Source organism: Mytilus edulis, chromosome 8 (assembly GCF_963676685.1).
Source record: "Mytilus edulis chromosome 8, xbMytEdul2.2, whole genome shotgun sequence".
NCBI lineage: Eukaryota > Metazoa > Mollusca > Bivalvia > Mytilida > Mytilidae > Mytilus > Mytilus edulis.
Window position 1 is genome coordinate 40,490,217 of NC_092351.1, and position 17,913 is coordinate 40,508,129.

Here is a 17,913-nt window from a genome sequence, read left to right on the forward strand (position 1 = left end):
CAAGCCCCTGCCCGCTACAGTATATTACTAAACCGCTAACGGGAGGGATTGTGCCTGGTATTCATATGATGAAGACATAACCTTCAATCAGTTTAAGAGAGATCTGGAGCTGGCATGTCAGTAACTGCTAGTAGTCTGTTGTTATTTCTGTATAATTGTTATTTTGTTTATTTTGTTTATTTTGTTTTGTTTCATATTCTGACATCGGACTCGGACTTCTCTTACACTGAGTTTCACTGTGCGTATTGTTGTGCTTTTGTTTTTTTACATTTGCTAGAGGTATAGGGGAAGGGTTGAGATCTCAAAAAAACATGTTTAAACCCGCCACAACGTTGCGCCGGTCCCAAGTCAGGAGCCTCTGGCCTCTGTAAGTCTGGTATGATTTTTAATTTTAGTTTCTTGTGTATAATTCGGAGTTTAGTATGACGTCCATTATCACTGAACTAGTATGCATATTTGTTAAGGGGTCAGCTGAGGGACGCCTCCAAGTGTGGGAGTTTTTCGCTACATTGAAAACTCATTGGTGGCCTTCGACTGTTGTCTGCTTTATGGTCGGGTTGTCGTCGTTTTGACACATTCCCCATTTCCATTCTCAATTTTAAACTTTGTCATTAAAAACTTCTTCGAAATGTGTTATCCGAAATCCGAAAAGTTTACAAAACTTGGATTTTTTTAAATACTAAGGCTTTTCTACCTCATGAATAGATTACCGTAGCTTTACTCGGCAAAACCTTTAAGAGTTTTCGGTCCTCAATGCTCTTCAACTTGACACTTTATTTGGCCTTTTAAAATGTGTTCAATTCGAGGATCACTGAGGAGTCTCGTGTAGACGAAACGTTCGTCTAGTGCAAATACAAACTTTAATCCTGGTATATATAATGAGTTTATAACATTTGTTACCTTTTAATGTTGTGTTTCTGTTGGGTCGTTGTTCTCCTCTTATATTTGATGCGTTTCTCTCAGTTTTGGTTAATAACCCGAATTTGTTTTTTTCTCAATCGATTTATGAGTTTCGAACAGCAGTATACTACTGTTGCCTTTATTTATTAAAAGTCAAAATTTGTTTATAATGTTGTGAAATGTTATTATTTTATGTAGAATATAGATTATTGGCATTTACACGATTTTTATTTTATGTTTATATATATATATGTAACACATGGATACATCTGTTGTAGATTTGTCACTAACTTAGACGTACTTATAAATATAATTATTTTCTGTGACTGTATATTACATTAATTTGTAGGATCCTTTACTATAGATAATTTAGCTGATCTGTAACAATAACATCTTCATGCATTCTATATCATGTACTGTAGTACGCCGCTAGATTAAAACTGACGAGGAAAAGTAACACACGGCCAGCGAAAGCTCTTTTTTTGAGAGCCCAGGTGGTCGTGTGGTCTAGCGGGACGGCTGCAGTGCAGGCGATTTGGTGTCACGATGTCACAGTAGCATGGGTTCGAATCCCGGCGAGGGAAGAACCAAAAATTTGTGAAAGCAAATTTACAGATCAAACATTGTTGGGTTGATGTTTAGACGAGTTGCATATACATTATGTACACAGCCATGTATCACCATCATTGATGGCGATCCGATGGATACATCTGTTGTAGAGTTGTCACTGACTTAGACGTACTTATAAATATAATTATTTTCTGTGACTGTATATTACATTAATTTGTAGGATCCTTTACTATAGATAATTTAGCTGATCTGTAACAATAACATCTTCATGCCTTCTATATCATGTACTGTAGTATGTCGCTAGATTAAAACTGACGAGGAAAAGTAACACACGGCCAGCGAAAGCTCTTTTTTTGAGATCCCAGGTGGTCGTGTGGTCTAGCGGGACGGCTGCAGTGCAGGCGATTTGGTGTCACGATGTCACAGTAGCATGGGTTCGAATCCCGGCGAGGGAAGAACCAAAAATTTGTGAAAGCAAATTTACAGATCAAACATTGTTGGGTTGATGTTTAGACGAGTTATATTTATATATATATATACATAAATAATAAATTTATAAAGCAGTTTATGAAAAAGGACCAACCAGAAAATTTAAGATGATTCGGATCGTTTTGAATAGACGATACTACGCAGGTAAAGAAAAATTACATCATAATATATAAGGATATTTTTGTCATAGTACATATTGATTATGAATCAAGAAAGATGTTACATGTTAAACACCAAGAAGAACGTAATATGCATAATCAATTATATTAACAAAGAAAAACGAAGCCTGTCACTATTAACTTTTGCATAATTTGCAATTATTATCAAAGTACTTTTACATACATGTATACTAAAATACCATACCTATATTATATATAAAGGTATTTTACAATTGCATAAATGAAGTATAATAGTTTCTGTAAAGAAGGACGAAAGATACCAGAGGGAGAGTCAAACTCATAAATAGAAAATAAACTGACAACGCCGTGTCTACAAATAAAAAGACAAACAGACGAATAATAGTACAGAAAACACAACATAGAAAACTAAAGACTACGCAACACAAATCTCAGGCGCTCTTGAAGGGTAAGCCACACTCTACACATATCTCAGACAAACATATATTTTTTTTTAATGATTAAATGTATAAAACGTTTAATAACAACTTCTTTAAACCGAATGTCATATCAATGTTGAAATAAGTCATTGTATTTATGAAGAAAGTAAGGATCACAGCTTCAAATGAATCTTGTATTTAACTTATATCATTCATAGAACAACATTTAACATAAGCAAGATGTAAAACACATTGTATAAACTACTTTTAATAGTGTATATAGAAAACACTAGTAAGTAAGATGCAAATTCAAACTTCATGTTAGAAAATCAAATCTTACTGAACAACAACTGTGGATCAGATCAAAACGAAGATGGTTTAACATCTGTTAGTTATCAATTGTATTAATCTTTTTTATTAATTAATTTTCCATTCCATCTCTTTGCTTTGAGCACAAAGGGTGTGTCTTCCTTAGAGGGGAAACGCGAGTCTGGGGCGCTTGCGGTCTTTGTGCTAAATTAACTTTTTGATTGTTTTATTAAATTAAAATGGATTGGTCTAATTACTAACATCATTATAATGATTCTGAGGAAGGATTTCTGTTATCCGAATTACTTACTACTTCGTCTTAAATATTGGTTTGTGTGTTTATATTTCAGTGTTTTGTTTGAAACACAATATACCAGCTTTTTATGGTCCTTTTGATTCTGTTTCTGATTCTGATTCTGATTCTTATTTTTAGCCCGCCACATTCTGTATGAGCCTTTCTCCAGTCTAATAAAGTGAATGTTGTTTGAAGCTGTGCTACACATTTTTTGTTTCATTATTTGGTACATAAATTAGGCTATTATTTTCTTGTTTGAATTGATTTACATTTGTAATTTCGGGGTCTTTTATAGCTTTTTTTGAGGGATGGACTTTGATCATTGTTGAAGGCCGTACGTTTACCTATGCTTGTTAATTTCTAAGTCATTTGGTTCTCTATAGGCAATCAAACCACATATTCTTTTTACTAATATTTTAATTTACTGATGCAATTTTAGTATCGATCAAGAAGTGAAAATATTTTTAGTTAAAGATAAATTAAGTTACACGTTGACAAATTAATTGCTTATTCAGTAAATTACAAGAAGGAAAAACAACACATGACACTAATCGATGTTGCAAACCTGTCAAAACATTCACCAAGTACTTTAATTTAACTTGCTATTTAATAAGCCATTTCATTGTCATCTATCTATCTACAGGTCTGCTATTAAACATAGTGGTAAGTTTTCAATTATTTTCTTACAAACGATATACTTGTTATATGAATTTGTTTGATATAATTAAAGATGTAATAACAGAGTATTGTATCCGATAATTATCAACTCATCTTGTTTCCTTGATGCTGTAGACACTCACAACAAAGATATACAATGCTCATGTAAACTTTAGTTGAAAGGCATAGATATAATTTTAGATTTGGACACACAAACAAGAGACTTAACGTCCAATGTCAAATGTTTCATGCATTTCATGCATTATTGAAACGACATCATGTTAATAATTAAATACTGTAGATAGGTTCTATAAAAATACCGGGAATTTAGGATTGGTCCTTAACTTTTACGGATATTCAGGATTAACACTAGTTGGTATTTTAATCTGAAAAATTAAAGTGCGAGTAAAGACCGATTTATTTAAAGACTACAGTAAAATAAACTACTTCAATCTGCGTTATGTGATAGAGACTGTTTAAAAAAAATTCAAAAAATGTTACCTTCCAAAATACAACTGATGGCATTATGGAAAAGTGAATTGCTATAAAGGTTTTAATGCGCAGAGAAAAGGACATATTCCTTACACAAGATATTTGATTGAATATCTACAATTTAACTAAGCGTGCATTGCTGCTTACATTAACATTCAACATAGCCGAACGGACGCCCCACTTTTTCCCAGGCTAAACTGCCGGATAAAAAAAGACATAAAGAGTTTATTTCCTTTTTTTAAATGAAATAGTAAAATGAGTATACAATAAGGAAAAAGTAATAACCAAATAACTTACTTATTTTTAAAATTATAATATGGACACGAATGATAGTTCCACTAATAGAAAAAAAAAGCTTGATATGGACACGTTATGGGATTTGGCACGTTGCTATTTGGTGTTTATTAAGAAATTGACACGTCTAGGCGGTTATACAAATGACACGATATGGCGCCCTTTTACATTACAGTGCCGTCATGTGGACACGTTTGGAAGAATCGAATACGTTTAGGAGGAATGACAAGTTTCTTAAGGTTAAATGTATATTCAAATCAAACGTAAAAATAATAAGACAAACATCTATATATGAATGTGATTGATTCTGGAACAACCCTCAAATGGTTACCTAAATTTTTAACCCAGTTGTCATCACATACAGATAGTCGGAAAACCGAACATAATAAAACACAAACTTTTCTTGCAATGACAAATCGTTTTAAACATGTTAAAGCAATAAGTCATATTTAAGTGTAAGGAAAGTTGAAATCTCCTTTTTTTGCCTACGACATATGACAATGTTGTTTAGATAATTTGCATTGTATTCCTGTCAAGTCCAAGTTCAATCCACCACTTTTTCTTAAAATGTCCTGTACAAAGTCAGAAAAATGGCCATTGTTATATTATAGTTCGTTTCTGTGTGTGTTGCATTTTAGTGTTGTGTTTCTGTTGTGTCGTTGTTCTCCTCTTATATTTGACGTGTTTTCCTCAGTTTTATTTTCTTACCCAGATACCTCAATCGATTAGCATGAATCTAACTATAATATGTAATGCATACACGCTCACTGCGTAGATAACCTGGGATATAGAGTTAATTAAGATTATTTTTAATTTCAGTATCATGATGAAGATTTGTTGTTCGGTTGTAATAATCCTTTGCACACTTGATGTGTCTCATAGCGGCAGTAAGTATATATTCTTTAGAGTTAATGGCATTCAAATGGGTGCTTTCATTACGGCATGTCAATGAAAAAATGTCAAAAACTTTGAACTGCTGTTATTACTGCCAATAGGTTATGTTTTTACTTGTTCAATGCTGAGAATAGCACGATTAATTCGTCCTATAGAAGGGTTTACTGTTAGAGGCCGGCTTATTAATCTTTTAAAACTCTCGAAATTTATATTAAGGAATATTTCTAAGATAAAAATATTGAGATGTGGTATGATTACCAATGAGACAACTTTTCACAAAAATTCAAATGAATTGGAAGTCAGCAATTATTGACAACCGGATAACAACAAACAATAAAGTATAGTCTAGATGATATAAAACCTTCAATTACTATAAATTTTATAAAACGTACCCGCAATCTTATAGTGTCGATAACATACTTGTGACAGAGAGTGGAAAAGAGTCCCAGACAGCTAAAATCTTAAGTATAAGGATTGTCACGGCATCAACTACCCAATAGCATAATATGCATGAATGTTCGTAGTGTTTAATGTACTGTTGATTCTCTGGTTTTTTTTTACCATGACGTTGTCAGTTAGTTTTAGACTTTATGTCTGTTGGTATATATCACTTTTTTGTGTCTAGCTCCAATTGACCTTTGCTAGTTAATACATCTCGATAATTTACAAAATGCATCTAGGTATCGATTGTTTACATAAATTATCAGGACACATTACGTCATGGTTATATATCCAACAGTTTATTGCTTAAATTTATGTATGGAAAAAGTAAAAAAAAAAATCTGCTTTGGAAATATAGGAAGTGGGAAATGAAAAAAAAAACGTTATTCCTGAGAAACCATACCACCACAATGTCATTTACTTTTATCGTAAAAATATTAAACAAATGTCAGTGTGTCCTATATTTGACATGGTAAATAAGGGAAATTTGAGGAATAAACAATGACTTTATATCTTTATTCTTATCTTTTAATGTTTTTAAAAAAAATCAACCATGCTATATTGTATCTGAGTACTGTTCTATTTAGTTCTATCTGGACAATGCCTATCTTCCAATGGATCATGCGGACAAAGAGGTTATTCGTGTGATGCGACGTTTGAGGAAGGATGGAAACAGTATGGTAGATGTTGCAACGAAAGACCGTGTTGCAAATGTAAGTAAAACATTTCCAATTTGTCAGTTGAAGACAAAGCAAGTAATGAAAGTTGTTTATGCTGCCATCTTGTCCATATTCCTTATGTTTCAATTTTCAGAAATGTTTCTGTTTTGCACAAGTGTTTTGACTTTACGTCTTCATAGTTTAAAATTGGCAAGCAAGTCAATGTGTTACATTTGGGTTTTTTTTGGCAATTTTTTCATATTCGATAAATAGCTGTCGCCTTTCTTCCATTTAAAACGACGATTGATATTGTTAAAAAAAATGTTCAAAATGCCTCAAGTCAACAGTACAATTTAACATATTAAGTAGAATTATTTATCAAATCGAGATTTAACAAAAAATATATTAATATTATGAAAGCAATCAGTTTGCATTATCCATGATACCGTTTGAAATGTTTGGTACATGTAGGTCAATATTTTGTTTTGGCTTAGAAGACAAATTTCCATTAAACTTCTTTAAGTTTATTACACAAAAAAATCTAGCATTGTTCTGTATAATTTGATTATTTGCCTATATAATTACTCTTCAATACGCGAATTAAGTTTTAGATTTTAAAATATAATGACCTTACATTATTGTTGAAATTGGCATCTGGTGCAGTACAATTTGTACACTTATTCCAATGCATTTTTAATGTTAATAATTATGTATATTCAACATTTTTATATATAAAAAAACTCAACAAACATTGTAAATGGATTAGAGCATCACTGACGAGACATTGACTGTCGAAATGCACATCTGGTAAATAAATACTTTGATGTTATTTATGACGTTATGCAACGTTTGATAATAGTCATCCATACATTACGTAACTGTAATTACGACATAGCTTTATGTTTTTGTGTTATAATTGCGATTGTTGAAAAAAATAACCCATATGTTTTAATTATTAGTAGCGCCATGTGTTTCGGAAACTTGTCCAACGGGGTACAGGTTAACGTTCTCACCAAGCCAAGCAAGTACAACTAATTGTTATTTCGTTGGTGAATCAGCAAGTTGGGTTCAAGCGCGGGTGAGTATGTTAATTAACCAGTATTTGCTAGAAAAAGTCCGATACTTCGAAAACAAACAAGAATAAAAAACAGTGTAAACTGCATTATTTAATCTGTAAGTAGAATACAAGATTACAATACAGATATCGGGTTGTTGTCTCTTTGACACATTCCCCGTTTCCATTTTCCATTTTATGTTTGATGTATTTATCAAGTGACATTACAGAATTCTCAATCCCTGACTTAAGTAATGTTATCCGTTCCAATAACATTAGAAGTGTAATAAAAGACTGTATTACCCGATAAGTATACGAAGAATATTAACTTTCAAGTCTTCGTGTATAAGTAAACGCGAAGTGATCATGATTATGTCACATGTTGAAAACTGATTAATTTGAGGTAAAAATACAAGAGTCAATCTTTTATATTTGAAAAGGATTTGACGTTTTCATAATGTTGAGCGAAGCCGAAATTGCACTCACGATATGGGAGACATATGTAGATAAAACAGTAGGCGATTTACATTAACAAAACCGAAACATGTAGACAATATAAAATGGAAGATGTGGTATGATTGCCAATGTGACAACTCTCCAGAAGAGACCAAATGACACAGAAATTAACATTTATAGGTCACCGTACGGACTTCAACAATGAGCAAAGCCCATACCGCATAGTCAGCTGTAAAAGGTCCCCCGAAATGATAAATGTTAAACAATTTGAACGAGAACACTAACGGCCTAATTTATATACACAAAATGAACGGAAAACAAAAATTGTAACACATCAACAAACGACAACCACCACTGAATTACAGGCTCCTGACTTCGGACATGTAATACACACAGAGTGTGACGGGATGAAACATGTAAGCGAGATCCCAACTCCTTTCTAACCTATGACAGTGCAACATTGACTGTCCCTATGGTATCTTTCGTCCCTCTTTTATAAGAACGAACTATAAAAACCAGTTTAAAAAGGATTTACACATCAGATGGATACAAATAGAAATACTATACAGAATGGATGTGACTAGGTAGGTCCAAATCTGAGATACTCGCAGTAACTGACAGCTAGTTCAAATCCACTAATAACTAATAAAAAAAAATTATGCATCTAAGATTTAATTACCAATCAGTACAAATCCAACATTTAAAACAAAAAAACGACCTTGTGCTAGGTGACAGGTGTCGTGAGATTTTAGATCCATGAATGTGTACATGTATATAACAATAATATTTAGTTTGCTTTTAATTTACTGAACAAAATCAATATGTATACCAACAAAAATAATGTCCAATGATCTAATGACAGTGTTAAATGTTTAACTTTTTAGAATACGTTTATTTAAAGGATCGATACGTTTACATAACCAGGATCGTTTCTAAATTTTCGAACATCATTATCGAAAATTTTCATAATAAATTTCAGGGGATTTGTGCCAGTGTACCAGGTGCCTATCTGTGGAGACCGAACACTATACAAGAAGCCGATGCAGTTATAAATGATTTTAACATTCGTAAGTTGAGAATGTACATGTTATATTATTTCTTTTTGAATGAAGTTATTTAGTAATCCCAAAATATTAAAAATAAAACTGTTACATGTATAACAAATTACACACTCGTGTGATCAAACTTAATCCGTTTTCACATATTACAAAAAAATGTCATAAAAAATCTTATCCGTCAAATTTTTATAAAAAAACTAGATCCACAAATTTATGAAGACTAATTTAATTAAGAAATAATTGATGCAAGCTATACTTTATTGTAGTTTCAACATGGGTATGCACTATATTCGTGATTATATTGCCCGAGCGATAGTGAGGGCTTAAATAACTCGAATATAATGCCATCCATGTTAAAACTACAATAAAGTATAGCTTGAATCAATTATTTCGATTCTGATTAGGAAAATTAAGGTAATTTCTATGTCCGATGTGTATAAGGTAAAGCGATTGTGTATGCTTTTCCATGAACCTCCCTTTTTTGTTTGTAAAGAAGCAAACAGCTGGCACTGTGATTTTTTTTCAGAGGGAGGAGTTTTTGAACGGCCAGCATGAACGGTTGTCGTATCTAGGTCAAATATGTCAATTTCCATTTGCAACACATTATAGTCATCATAAATGAATAAGAAACAACATGTGCATCATTTAAGAGTTTGGAAGTGTTTCAAATTAATGAAATATATTAAATGCATGCAAATTTGATAAAATTCATTATTCTGCAGTAGTCAATAGAGCAAAAAAAAATTATTGGATTTAGAGCACGGTTTATTCATAAAGCGAAAGAAGAACGTCATATTAGAATATATGATAACACTTTTTACATTTCTTGATTTCGAATTTGAATTATATTTTTCGCATTACGATACAGTAACCTCTACTAAAGACGTTCGAAAGCTGTAGATGGTTCACAAGTAGTGTACCTACTAGAGAATGATGGGTGAACTATTTATAGGATATTTCAAAAGAGTTATTTTAAGATTTTAATTAGTCATGTATTCAATTGTTTATTTTACGTAATGCATCTATTTAAACATAAAAAGGGGATGGTCCCCCGGTAGCGACTCAATCTCATTTTACTGTTGGCTGCCTTTTCGGCCAGCACAAACACCGGTTCAAAAAAACATTGAAAGTGAAGTCGAAGTTTATTGTTTATTCTTGAAATAGGCGTACTGTGTATTCTTTTATTTATTTCTGAAATATTTTCAAAATGGGATATTCGTTTATACCCATACATTTATTTAAATAAGAATCATGAGATTTTTATTCAGTTTTTTACCGTTTATACCAAATTTGAAATTGACATCTTATGTAACTGACTTTTTTGTGTGTGTACGAAATCATATGTTATTATATCATTATATCGGTGTTATCAAAATAGAGAGGTCTACGGATTGGTAGAAGTCATTAAATGTACTCAATAAGTTGTTAGAAATAAGACCTTTGTTAATATACCAGTATATATTTTTAGAAAGTGACGCTTATGATCGATCGTTAGGTCAATCGATACGCCTACAGTAGCAAAGAGCTGTAATTATACGCGTATATTCATAGAGTTGGCTGAAGAAGGATATGGTGTCACATTCCTTGAAACTATCATGTATTTTGCTTATTGGTAGTTGACCCAGTTTACACAATAATTAATGTCTGCCATTGTTATTAAATATAGATAGTTGCTTATCAAGTGTATAATTTATGCGATGTTTAATTCGCTGTTTTTGATTGATATGTTTGCCATGAGACTTATTTTTACGTTGTCTTTTGTCAAACAAGATCCATGATATCAAAGATGTTTAAGTTATGTGATTGTTCTTCTTGTTTCTGGATCGTTTCCAGTAGTTGGAATCTATTAAATTTAATATTGTGGTTGTGTTTACTTACATATTGGTAAATAATGCTTTGGATTTCCTAGAATTTTGGAAGCGGTATTGATTTTCCGGTCTTTTCTTTAAGAATTCCCGTCCTGTTTGTCCTACATAGTTTAGACCACATTTTGGCTTTGTTCAAATAACCAGATAAATGAAGCTTTTAGTTTTTCATGTAATGTCACAGGAAAAGGAAAGCGACAAAAAACTTTCACGTACACTGTTAACCTTACAGTATTATCATGACATTGATACAGGAACATCAATTTCAACATCATGTAAAACACTTTTAATACTTTCGCAGTAATATAGTATTTCAAATCATTGCATCGCATGTTCGTCAAAAGGTTGTTCACAGTACAAATAGTCTTCATTTAAGCAACAGATGACAATTGCTAAAGATAAGATAAATTAATTAGTTGAAATTATGTTTTATATTGTTGAATATTTATATCTGCGTATTTGTGTAAGTTCTTGAATTACAGGCATTTCGTACCTGAACCATTGCGTTCCCACCTTACGTACGATTACATAAACCATTTCGTATCCTGTCTATTTCGTACGATGACCATAATGTACCCTTACTATGTCGTACGATGACTATTTCGTACCTAATGAAATATTTATATGTATGCTATTTCGTACCTCATGAAATATCTAAATGTATACCATTTTGTACCTCACTAAAGATTTATATGTGTGCCATTTCGTACCTTATGGAATATTCATATGTACCACTTCGCATTTTACTGAAGTTCTATATGTTTGCCATTTCGTAGAGGACGGAAGGTATACATGTATATATATACCTTTGGTCATATAAATTGTAAATTATGATTTAAACATTTTTATTCATGGCTCTCTTCTTATAATAATGTCTACTTTTACTGCATTTTATGGCAACGCATTTCATGATAAACAGCTGTTAACAACTAGACAACTAGTTGCAGAAAATAATCCCACTCAGTCTGTTGATTAATTAATCTCATATTGAAAAATGAAAGTTGAAAAACAAGTTAAAAAAAATCCCTGCAAGCAAACAAAGTATAACTAAAAATATCCACGTTTCGATATATTGTTGCAAATGTTTGTTTGAATCAATATTATCATCAAGGTATTATTCCATATTCTACCTATTTACTTATTTATCTTGTTGGTTTGAACAGTATACATATTAAACATTAAAAAAATATAATTGGGCAGTAAAAAGGATCTTTCCCTTTTCGAATTATTCATTTTTGTTTTTGAAAAATTTCCCAATACCGAGGTTGGTCAAAATAACACTGCTTCACAAATATAAACTAAAAAGTAGACATGCATTGATCTATGAGGTGCAAGATGGTACTTTCAGGAAGGAAATGGCAGAGATACAAAATTGTTATAGTACGAAAAGACTTGCTTCAAAGTCATTATGTAAATAATTACTGATAAAGAGATAGCAGCGATCAAACATACGTTTTCCGCTTTAAGGCCTTGATAAATTCTCACTCAAGAAAGAAGTAAATTCCAGGTATGCGCTATTCCATACTGTTTTTCGTTCCTTTAAAAATCGACAGATCTCATTTGAATTGGTTTCTCCTAAAATACCTCTTCTGGCATATGGCAGTTCTTTTTCTATGAGCTTTGCTGGTTGAACAAAAATTATAAACCAAAACCATGTTTTTGGACTTGTTTTTAATTTACATTCCAGTTTGGTACTTTTGTTCATATATTTTTTTTTAATTTACGTTTTCTTTTTTTTTATGAAACTCTTTGAAACTCAAATGTTCTTACAGGCGATAGACTTGTATGGACTGGTGCAAATGATATCGACGAGGATGGATTATACACATTTGACATAGAAAATAGTTCATTTGCACCTAATGCTCTCCCATTCGGAACAGGTAAGCTTGACTTTTTCATCATAACTAAGGTGGTACATAAAACTACAGGGAGATTACTCTGTAAAAATCATCAGACATTTCAATCACGTTTTATTGTTAAAGAAATATGTAGCGTCTCGAAGATAAATATCAGTCTTTGTCACTGCTCTATATTCAATGTAATTTTTCCGATATACATGTTGTGTACATGTGTGATTCAAGTTTTTGAAATTCTTATTTCTGTAAAAGGGTCAATGTTAATACTTTTTCAAATTTATGAAAAGGAGTAGGTTCAGTAAGACCCCTTTTTGGCCCCAAAATTAAGCAGTTTTGCAAAATTGTGAAAATGTAATCTTTAAGCTATTTTTTGGAGAGTAGAATGCTTCTGCTACATAAATATGTGCGGTTTTTGACGATGCAACGCACATATATCGTGTACTAGCATCATAAAGTCATGCTAAATTACTGAAATCTTCACAATTATAGTATTTTAGTTAAATTTTAAACGGTTTCCGTCTTAAATGAAAGTGGCCGCATTCGTGTTCATTCATAATATTGAAATGTAAGTTGTATTTGATGATAATACATAATATATATAAAGGTTGAGGATGAACACGGATGCGGCCACTTTCATTTTTGACGAAAACCATCTGAAAAGTGACGTTTTTTGGCATATTTGATAGATTTTTCATATTTAAGCTTCAATCGGAGCGTTTTTAATGACTGAATCAGTTAAAATCTTTTCCATAAACTAATCGAATCAATTGAAATAAACACTTAAGTGTTTAAAAAGTGACCTAAATATCTCGTTAGATGAAACTGAAATTTGGGGCCAAAATCGGCCCTTACCGGACCTACTCCTTTAAAGAACGTAATCAATTTTAGTCTACTTTTGTGTTTCAAATGTCTGGTTATGTAAATGTATTTCAGTTGTTTCCTGTAATTAGTTAATACTTCAGTTTTATCATGTACATCTTTTGAATATTAGTTTTATAAAATTTACTGTTTGCAAAAGTATAAATTATTCTAAATTATAGGGATTTTCTGGTAACTAACAGAAAACCCTTGCCGTTTTTGGCACAACCTTTTTGATCTTTTGGTCCTCGATGCTGTTCAACTTTGTACTCGTTTCGGCTTTCAAACTTTTGTATCTGGGCGTCACACGTAGGTCTTGTGTGGACAAAATACACTTCTGGAGTATTAAAATTTTGAACTTGTTGCCTTTTGTTGGCTGTTGTTCGTGTGATTCTTTGTCAATTGTGTTCTCTAATTTATTTATATTGTAGTCCTGTGTTGTCATTTTGATGTTATATTTCACATGGCCATAAAAGTGCGAGGTTTGGCATGCCACAAAACCAGGTTCAACCCACCATTTTTTCCTTTAAAAATGCCCTGTACCAAGTCAGGAATATGGCCATTGTTATAATATAGTTCGTTTCTGTGTGTATTACATTATAACGTTGTGTCGTTTGTTTTCTCTTATTTTTAGTGTAAATTCACATTGCGATAAGACGTGACACGGTACTTGTCTATCCCAAATTCATGTATTTGGTTTTGATGTTATATATATATATATATGTTATATTTGTTATTCTCGTGGGATTTTGTCTATGTGTGTTACATTTTAGTGTTATGTCGTTGTTCTCTGATATTTAATGCGTTTCCCTCGGTTTTAGTTTGTTACCCCGATTTTGTTTTTTGTCCATGGATTTATGAGTTTTAAACAGCGGTATACTACTGTTGCCTTTATTTAGTTAACATTTCAACACAGCAGTGTACAGAAATATTTGAATGACGTAACCTGGAGGTCGAAACTTCAATCGACCTTTGTATTGACTTCGTACTTGCAATAACTCATTAACAATAGCAGGATTTTAATGTGGTATCTCAGGTTGAATATTACAATACATATTTGTTCTTGCACATCATTTTGGTGCATTGTTCTGAATACCTATTTTTCTTAACTTATCTGCATTCACAAGAAAGTATATCATACACTGTTGTCAGTATAGTTTAGTCTATCGATGTGTCGCTTACAACCAAAACCTACATCTATTTAGGAGTTTAAAATATCAAAATTCTAACCGGCTGATTATTGAGATATAAGCATTGAAACAACATTTAAACTATGAACAGGAGTGGTATTTTTTTTTAGGAAATTTCATTTAACAATGTTAAGACATCTTTTAAGTTTAGAATATTTATTACATCCATTTTTTTATTACTTGTATAAATATTTTTCATGACTCGATCCAGATGATTCATAAGGGATTGGAACATAAAATTTTCAAATTTTTATTTATCAAAATATTGGCTTCAAACGAAAAGTAGATTTACTAAACATATATCCTTCCATCTATTGTGAAATTTTCGAATACAAAATGACTCCGAGCTAACAGTTAAGAACAATTATTTATTAGAATATGCAATTTATAGAGGCAACTCTAATGTGAAGATCTTCCATAAGACGAGGAAATGTATACTTTGAAGTTGGTTTATCATTTAGTTGGGAGAGTGGGACACGACTGTGTACTTTTAGTATATTGCGTTAGTCCCGTTTGTGTCATTCAAGATGAAGTGCGAAATAATCAGTAGGTTATTTTTTTCAGGATTAACGAGTAATTCTAAAGGCTATGTCTGTTGGGAGATAATATTAGACACCGGTTTATGGAGATGGTTTGAAAGAGGTTGTTATTCATTCGCAATGTACATATGCGAGTATCCACGAGTAGGTGTAATCCTTCATTTAGCTTTTAATTGGGCATATCGGATAAAAGCTCTACAGAGCTTATGTTGTATTGTTATATGTATAACCGACTTTAAATAAATCTTTTATGCTTTATGCTTATACATATTATATTTCCAAACAAAAATAAATGTTATTTTACTACAACTGATACATGACGCAGACTTCAGGACAGGTCACAGGCTGTTCACAATCAGTAAATGATACATGTCTTGAAAATAACACTGCTTTATTTTAGGACAAATATTTTAATATTAATTGTTATAACTCTGTTTTATATAATCGGATTACATGTATTACAGTCGATGTCGAGTTTATTGGATTGAAAATATCTGTGTTCGAAAATGTCGTCATTACCCAATGAGGGCACTAATCAGGGATTTTGCCTTCATTTTTTTATTTGTACCAATTTTAAGAATATCTATCTTGTCATGCTTTATGATATCATTTTTTTTTCTTCAAAGTACTGATAAAAAATTGTACGATTGAAATTAAACTCTGTTTCTCTTCAATATAATGCAAACTGTTACTGTCAAGTCACACTAGTTCATGTAATGGTTAGCTTTATAGATTTTTATGCTACTATAACTGATTGTTTTACTCGCAATGTGCAATATAAGAACAATTGTAAATCAAATATAATAATCATAATATCATTTTAGCAAATTAATATTTTGGTTGATATTAAATATTAATTTATGTAATTACTGACATATTGGCAATTTGGACTCTCTTAAACTAATGATTGACCATCAACTGTCTTGTCAAAATTGAGAGAATAAAGCTGTTCAACTTAAATCTTCACTATGGACAAATGAAAAACAAAAAGACAAAATATACCAACGATTCAAATATTTTCTTATCCATGACGTCAAAATACCAGGTTGCACAGAAAAATAATTGATTTCGTATGATTTGAATGACTATTCATATATTAATGATGCTGTGTTTCTCAGTATAAATCGATATCATAATCGATCAAGCTGATGTTATAGATTATTAGAAAAAAACGACCAAATGTCTATATTAATTTGTAACTTTTTTTTATAACTTTCATCTTTAAATTATTATCACGTTTCCTTATATATTCAAATTTTTTCCCGAAAATATTTTTTAAGGAATTTGACATAACAAATAATTATAATATGGATTCCCTATATTAATGATATTTTTCTTTAACCATTAATTGACTATTAGATTGTTTAGTCTAGTTTTGTGATATCTGATATTCTAAGTTGATGATAATGTAAACATTCAAATTCAGATTATATTAAATTTATTTATTAGCTCATATGGAATCATGTGTGGCTGCTCTACTTGGAATCTTATATTCTGATATATATCATCATTTCAGCACATCTTCAATAATGGACAAGCTAACAAATATGTGGCTGACTTGACGTGAATCAATTATTCTTCTTGATCGTTAAAAGCGAACAAAATATTCTAGTTATATTTTATCAGAGAATCAGAAGACTAGAGTGCCAGACAATACTAGTTTATGTTTCTTATAATTGACAAATATTTTCTAACCTATACATATGCTATGTGATGTCGATTTTAGATTTAGATTTTAGTTATGTTCATGTGTCTGTTACTTGATATTGTTGTGTTTTTCAGAGAGTTTGTCCATAGAGATTTTGACACTGCCAACGATGTTCTTCATTTGAAAAAAATTGTCGATGCATGGTAAAATAAAATCATTAAAAGCGGATTTTTCTTTTCTTCAAAAAGACAGACAGCAAGGTGGCATCATACACTGTTAGACGATAAGTCCGCACGACGCTTACTTTCAGAACCCCTCCCCCAAAAAAAACAAAACATAACAACTCTGAGATTGACCAGTTTCTGTTCCAGTTCATAAGTACATCGGTGAGGTCTTACCGAGTAAAATAAATCAAACAATTGTGACTTCGACGATAGAATATACTCATGGACACTGATATTCTATAAGGAGAAATTAAGACATTATTGCAACTGTAATGATTTCAATTGGATGATCTAAACATAAATTTAAACTCAACTCTTGGTTCGAACATTTCTTTATAAGCAATAACACGCTACACAAAAAAAGCAAAGAAGAGTTTTCTTTGAATCATCAATTTTTTTTTTTTTTTTTTTTTTTTTTTTTTTAAATATGTTGAATAAGTAAAACTCTATATGATGACCAAATTCTGAAGCTGTTACTTTTGGATATAGCTTTTACAAAGCCGGAGGTTTTGCTAGCCACAAAACCAGGTTCACCCAATTTTTTTTTTTTAAATTGTCCTGTACCAAGTCAGGAAAATGGCCATTGTTATATTATAGTTCCTTTCTGTG

General features: G+C 31.5%; 1 protein-coding gene across 1 annotated transcript; it reads left to right on the forward strand.

The window, feature by feature from the left end:
• Window positions 1–3,672: 3,672 nt before the first annotated feature.
• Window positions 3,673–17,308, forward strand: LOC139487006 (uncharacterized). The gene is made up of 8 exons (XM_071272028.1): window positions 3,673–3,782; window positions 5,382–5,449; window positions 6,485–6,610; window positions 7,516–7,634; window positions 9,046–9,133; window positions 12,762–12,869; window positions 15,458–15,576; window positions 17,215–17,308. The coding sequence occupies exons 2-8, from the start codon at window positions 5,386–5,388 to the stop codon at window positions 17,227–17,229; spliced, it is 639 nt and encodes a 212-aa protein (XP_071128129.1). The 5' UTR covers window positions 3,673–3,782; window positions 5,382–5,385; the 3' UTR covers window positions 17,230–17,308.
• Window positions 17,309–17,913: the final 605 nt, after the last annotated feature.

What these genes read in the sequence shown, in the direction of transcription:
- LOC139487006 (XM_071272028.1), top strand. Translation starts at nt 5,386, where the DNA reads ATGATGAAGATTTGTTGTTCGGTTGTAATAATCCTTTGCACACTTGAT. An exon ending in TGATGTGTCTCATAGCGGCA is followed by an intron (nt 5,450 to 6,484) that starts GTAAGTATATAT and finishes TGTTCTATTTAG; the next exon opens with TTCTATCTGGACAATGCCTA. An exon ending in TGCTCTCCCATTCGGAACAG is followed by an intron (nt 12,870 to 15,457) that starts GTAAGCTTGACT and finishes TATTTTTTTCAG; the next exon opens with GATTAACGAGTAATTCTAAA.